Here is a 6565-nt window from a genome sequence, read left to right on the forward strand (position 1 = left end):
CCATGGCTTCCCTCATCGCTTGTAATTCCCGTATTATCTCCATCATCATCTGGTTGTTGATGACCATTTGTTCGGAAAGAGACCCTAACACAGCTTGAACACTAGGTTCTTCCATATTCCGATTAGATCGGGCGGTTCCGCGGGTGGAAGTCCCGGCAATCGTTTCCCTCTCCTCTATTGGGAGAATCTCTTCATCATCTCGCCGTGCAGCCATGGCTCTGGTTGTCATCATAGGATGTGCGTGTCCGAGGAATGGTGACTCTGATACCAAACTTGATACGATCTCCCCTTAGGCTAAGGTTCGATCCCTTCCAATTCTCTGATTTGGACTAGATCTGGCATGGAACTTTGTAATAAGATCCTAAAAGATGTCACCATTGGATCGACATGAAATTTGGATATGTTGTAGCTCCAGAAAAGAGCTTTCCAACAAATCAAGTTTAAGGCGAATCGGATATGGGAATCACGAGATATTGTCCAATTAGTGGACAAACATCAGGGTGGTTTGATTAGGATCCGTGGATGGAGACACGAGATCCTAGGTGATGGTAGTTGGAGGCAGACCAACATTTGTGGGGTGGCACTGGTGAAAAGTGGTGATGGAAAGGTTATGGTTGATGGAAGGGTTAGGGCAAGTATTGGATAGATTGAAAAAAGGGGGAGGAGAGTGCCGCCTTGATTTGGCCGATCAAGGGAGGTTAGAAGCAGCGTCGCCGAGAATTGAGAGAACAAGAGCAAAGAAGACGAAGGAGGCAAGACAAAACTCAATTCTTTAATAATAATCTCTGGTTGCCATTATACCCTTTTAGAGGCTAACCAAACAACTCAAAATTAACCCTAAAGAATTCAATTTCGTCGACCGCATTCGAACGCGCCCGACCGCATTCGAATACACCGAGTTCGCTCTTCTCTGGATTTACGAACGCGATGCAGACGTTCGAATACGCGATCGAACGCGCCTATTTCCCACTTCTCTGGATTTGCGAACGCGATGAAGGCGTTCACAGTGCGTTCAAACGCGGCTTTCGAATGCACAATGTACACTCTCATAACCATGTTCACAACCGCATTCGAACGCACTCCACCCGTGTTCGAACGCGACTTACAGAAAACTTATTTTCTTGAAAATTAAACATTAAAGCAAGAAACAAAGACACTTCTAAAATGTATCCATACTCGAGACGACATCGATGAAGTCCGAATCATATCAAAAGGAAAGTTCTCGAGTCCTTTGGAATCCTAATAAAAACGCTTAACTTGTTAGCATTTTATTAAATCGCGGTCACTAGTAAGTTGTTGAACTCTTTTGCATTTCAATTAAGTTGTTGTTTAGTTCAGCATTTATTCACTATTACACCACTATAAAACCTTAATGTGCGAGAAGGAAAGTTCTTGGTCCTTTAGAAGCCTGCTAAAAATGCTTAACTTGTTAGTATTTTACTTTTAGTAAGTCGTTGAACTTTTTCCACGTTTTAATAAACTGTTGTTAAGTTGAGCATTTACTTACTAGCGTCGTAAGTCAATGATGAGTATCTTAATGGCCAAGAATCACCGCCAAACCACGTGTTAACTAGAAATCGAGTTGAGTAACTATTGGTAAACGCTGAAGTGGTCACCGTTTCTTTCTATAATGAAAAACGCTAAACAATTCAGAGGTTTACCTAGAAGAGTAAAACGCCAAATACAAAGGCATTTTCGTTAGGGCTATAGTTAATTTGACCCATTTTGGCAATAAGTTTGGGCTATAGTCTATTTCATTAAATTGAATTTCAAATAGTGTTATTTTGGTTAAAAACTCTAAGCTAACTAGTAATTTGACCCATGAGGTCACCACCCGGAAATAATGTTTTTTTTTCTTTTTCTTTTTTTAGTGACTCAAAAAGATCTAGTCATAATATAAGTTAAGGCCGGCTTTAAGTCCATAAAATTTTTCATCTCTTTGGCAAAGCCAAATAATTAGATCCAAGGTTTCGGCTATATTGGTTGGGGTTTTTGCGTTCTCAGCTTTGTAACTGGGAAAGTAATTTTATATCTTAATATTAATTTCATCTTTTTTTTAGAAAAAAAATTAAAAAGCTCGCTTATGTTTAGATTGAAAAGATCAACCACAAAATTAGTCCATGAAAGCAAAGTTAAGGCTTTTTATTCCTATCTATGTCAACAATTACTTATTAATTCTTTGAGTGAGCACCTCCAAAATCAATAAAATCCCAAAATAGACATCCCAATCAAGAATCAGTAGCATATCCATTCTAGCATATTCTTTCATTTCTTTATTAGCCCGTTTATTTTTTTAACCCGACTAAATCAGAGTAGAAGTCTAGACTTACTGAGCCCTAACCCCTATGAGCTTTGGACTTTTTGGGAAATTGAGAGTTGACTGCAATTCGTTATTACGGAAGACATTGTAACTCTTACCAGTAATAATTAATGGCACAAGCCAAAACTATGGCTTAGAAATGGCAACGCCAGTCTATGTTACTCATCTCTTAAGATATCTAAAATTGAGGAGAAGGGCAAACCAATGGTTTTGTCGCCGAAGGCATGGTGCATTAGAATATTCCATATTAGGAAGAAGAGACTAAGAAAGGTCCATTGCACCTAGGGATAGATGCAGTTCTATGCTTCAAGATTCTCTTAGACGATGAATGGATTGGGAATATTCGGTAGGGGAGGGGAACATATGGGAGGATCAAAATAATGCTTTAATACATTAATCCCTTGATCGTGATCATTACCCATGTACTTAATATTATATTAGTAGAAATTATATTTTTGCTTTAGGCGGTGGTCGATGACATCTATATTGGTGATTAATTACAGATATTTGAATTGATATACCTAACCTTGGATCTTCTGACCCTAGATTCGGCGAATATATAATATCGTAAAGAATCTTATCTTTTCTGCTGGTACATAGAAAAATAATGTACATTATTAGTTATGATGGGGATGTGCGTCGTGTTCATATCAGAAAAAGAATATATCTCCTATATGCGAATATTAAGAAGAAAAAAAAATGAAAGATAAAACAGTACACTTCAGTCTTATTTAATAAATTGTATCTGTGTGCTTCTGTCAGGAGCGGACGCTATAGAACATGTGGGAATAGTAAATGCTTTTCATACAATTATTCAGGTTCAAATATAACTTTTCTCCTTTCTTATCGTACTTTCTGCTCCGAAGTAATCCTCCGTGAATTTTCCGAGTCATGAAGCCAAAATTAAACATTTTAACACGAGTTTCTTAACGGCATGAAACAAGTCTTCAAGTATACACAAGTTTTGTGGGGAAGACATTTTTGAGTACACAGAAACTGCAAATAAGAATAATATCTTTGATCTCATGACATGTGAAAAGTAAGCTGCAGATATATAGCAATAGCTTTTGTTCGCAAGCAGAGCCCTTGGTTTTAAGTTGGAAGTTCTTACTTCTAACAGTGCAAATTAATTTTTGACATTGTTCAGATTATCCTTTGTCGATAAAGATATTGTGAGAGACTTCCATTAGTTGTCTTCCTTCACGTGTTTCATCTCGTAAAAGAAATTTGTTTTCTGGTGTAAGGAAATCACAGTTTGTCTTAAGCTCATGAATGAAAGAAGAGATAATATATGGAGTATGTTCCATTGAAAGATGCAAATCTGATGTTTAATATTGAACATCAGAGATGCATCCTATTTCTTTGTCTAAAGATGGCTTAATCTTTTTCATACGGTGAACTACAATAAAGCAAAAGCATATTTGCCTGTAAATATATCATTAGTTTATTTGTTTACATCAGAGAAACCAAAGGTGGCAAAGCCCTTGATTCATTACAGATATGAACCAAAAAATTGCAGTCGATATCTCTTTCTATTGCGAGGGAGGTGAAGCAGTTGTCGTCTGAGAAGAGGAAGAGGTAGGTGAATCTGGGTCCATGGAATCCCCATCCTCAACCTCATCCTCGCCTGCACTGCAATTCCTTTCGGTATCTAGCAGTCGGGTGGGTGATCTATCCGACTGATTCTTGTTCTGCTGCTGAGCAAATCTAAACTCTGATGGAGCTAATGCCACCGGAGTGTAAATTCCATTTGCAGGAGCAGTACTACAATTAACTGTTTGCGTTGCAGCAGCTACTGCCGTGTACTCTGGCGGTGGCATCCATATCCCCCCTACAACTACAAACTGGGGAGCTGGTGGGCTACTATTACAGCTGGTCTGAACCGCTGGGCTCGGTCGTCGTGTGTGAAGCCGATATTTCTGGAGAGAAAAAGATGTCAGCAAGTGTAAGAAGATCGAAATCTAAATTATGTGGAAGATAAGCACAAGGAGATGTAAACTAATTCAATTCGAATTAAATTCCAGCAAGCTATCAGTTCTATAACCAGGGTCCACAAATTGAATGTGGCAAGGCATTGTGAGGGACTTTGCTTCAATTACTTAAACCATGAGCTTTGATCAAAGTCTCTCTCATCAATTATTCCATGGCACAAACCCGCAAACGGTTAGGGGTCCACAAAGATATCAAGATCTCCAAATGAATGCAGTTTAGTTTGTGTGGTCCGCCGAGTGCATTTGGAATCCAGGATGTGGATATTAACCAGGTAGTAAATTAGTAATAGCAAGTGGGAACCAGGAAGAAGATGGCAATCCTCGCCCAGTGGTATTAGCTCCACTGGTCATGTTTCTCTCAAAGAAAGAACATACAATGGTTATGTTGAAGGAATTACAGGTTGGTTTGGCAACTGTTACCATTACACGTAACAGTACTATCTTCGGCAAAATTTCTAACAAGATATGCCTAGTTAGTAGAAGACAAAAGAGAAGGGGTAATTTCTGGTCCCAGACCAGAAGCATCAAAGAGGCAGGAAAACCCAAGCAAGAGAATATACCAAGTAGACAGTGACGGTCTGTGGAATTTCTAATAACTAAGTGAATAAATCCCAAGGTATCCGATGCTCTATCGATTCTCTAACATGCAATGAATGCACCGAAACCAGGGGTGGCAATTTCTACCATTAGTTAAGAAGAACGTAGGAAAATACTAGAATTATGGAATTAAAATTGATGACAAGAAGGCAACCTGCAAATGACTCTTGACTTCATCGTTGGTGAGACCATCGACCTTCATTAGCTCTCGAATCTGCTTAGGCGTCGCAGCTGCGAAATATTTACGAAATAATTAATATGATATATATTAATTTGTTAACGACTAAAAACTGAAGGCGACAAGTAGAAGAGACAATTGTACCATGGGAACCTCCGAGCTTTTGAAGAGCCTGAAGGAACCGGCGGTGGAGTTCAGGAGACCAGCAACGCCTCGCCTTCCTATGAGTCTGAGACTGCCCCTCTTTCTCCTCCTTATCCTTCATCTCCTTCTCTCCTCCGCCGCTGCCGCTGCCTCCGCTTCCTCCGGCAGAAGAGCTTGCCGCCGTGGCGGACGAGACTGGCATTGGAACATGCTTCTCTCTTTCGAATGGTTGGAATGCTCCTCCAATCTTCTTCGCAATCACCGCTATTGGCCTCCGCGGCAGTTCCTAATAAATAATTTATGATAAGGATAACCAGTTCGAGCAACACTAGAGATGACCTGGGGGAATAAAAAGACACTCACCATTTTGGGACCTGGATCAGGATCTTGATTCCAGAGCTGGACAGACTGCAGCCAATCCGGCTTCTTCTTCGGCTCCTCCGATCTTTTCGTCGCCTCGTGTGCGCACCCCTCTTCGGAGGACGACAAGCTCGGCTTCAACGGAATGAACTCCTCCAAGACGGGGCCATCGCTAACCGTCTCCTCGCTCTCTATCTGTTGCCTAACGCTGTCGATGGCTAAACCACGTCCAAATTGATAGAACAAATAAATTCATCAATAAACTCGCTATCACAAGAGGCAAAGACAACGGTAACAAAGTAATTAAAGATGCATACTTTGGGTGACGAGGTGGAGACAAAGAGGCAGCTCGCGTTGGAAGACCTGAATCTTCTTTCGCTCCTCCTCCAGGGCTGCGACGTACTCTTGGCACCTCCTCGCCCGCTCCGCGAGATCCATCATCGTCTTCCAGCTTCGATTGGATGGCGAAGAGAACGAGATTTATGCAAGGGAATAAAGGTTCTAAAAGCTCGAATAAAGGGGAGGAATAAACTTGCGATAGAAGGAAGAAAAAACGAGGAGAGGGGGAGAGAGAGAGAGAGGGAGAGGAGAAATGGGAAAGGGAGGAGTCGATGTCGGGGCGTCGCGTGCAAATATGAATCTTTGATACAAGAGTGGGTGGGGGAGAGAGGGATGAGAAGAAAAAAAAAGAAAAAGAAAGGAAGGTTAGGATTTGAATATTCCGCGGTGCGATTCCGCTGCAATGGGCTGGCAGTGACGTCGGCAGGAAGACGAGGAGATAAGATCGAAGACTACCCGGCGGAACGTGACAATGACTTGTCCAAACGAGACGATGAGATGCGAAGCAGCGGGTTGAAATCGGACGGTGGATATTAAGAGAGAGAGGGATTGCAAGGGAACCATAATTGCGGAAAGAATCGAAATAGTATTGTGCCAGGGAATCTTTTTGCCCAAGAGCGACCAGCCACGCCGCGT

The 6565-nt window shown here is 41.2% G+C and overlaps 1 protein-coding gene across 1 annotated transcript; it reads right to left on the bottom strand.

Moving 5' to 3' along the window:
- Positions 1 to 3621: 3621 nt before the first annotated feature.
- Positions 3622 to 6262, bottom strand: LOC140765973 (transcription factor NIGT1-like). Its single transcript, XM_073105329.1, has 5 exons — positions 5908 to 6262; positions 5594 to 5808; positions 5231 to 5516; positions 5063 to 5139; positions 3622 to 4239 (listed from the first exon to the last, which is right to left on the bottom strand). Exons 1-5 carry the CDS (start codon positions 6029 to 6031, stop codon positions 3853 to 3855), a joined length of 1089 nt encoding a protein of 362 aa, XP_072961430.1. The 5' UTR covers positions 6032 to 6262; the 3' UTR covers positions 3622 to 3852.
- Positions 6263 to 6565: the final 303 nt, after the last annotated feature.

This window comes from Typha angustifolia, chromosome 8, assembly GCF_048772165.1.
Source record: "Typha angustifolia cultivar Huaian chromosome 8, ASM4877216v1, whole genome shotgun sequence".
NCBI lineage: Eukaryota > Viridiplantae > Streptophyta > Magnoliopsida > Poales > Typhaceae > Typha > Typha angustifolia.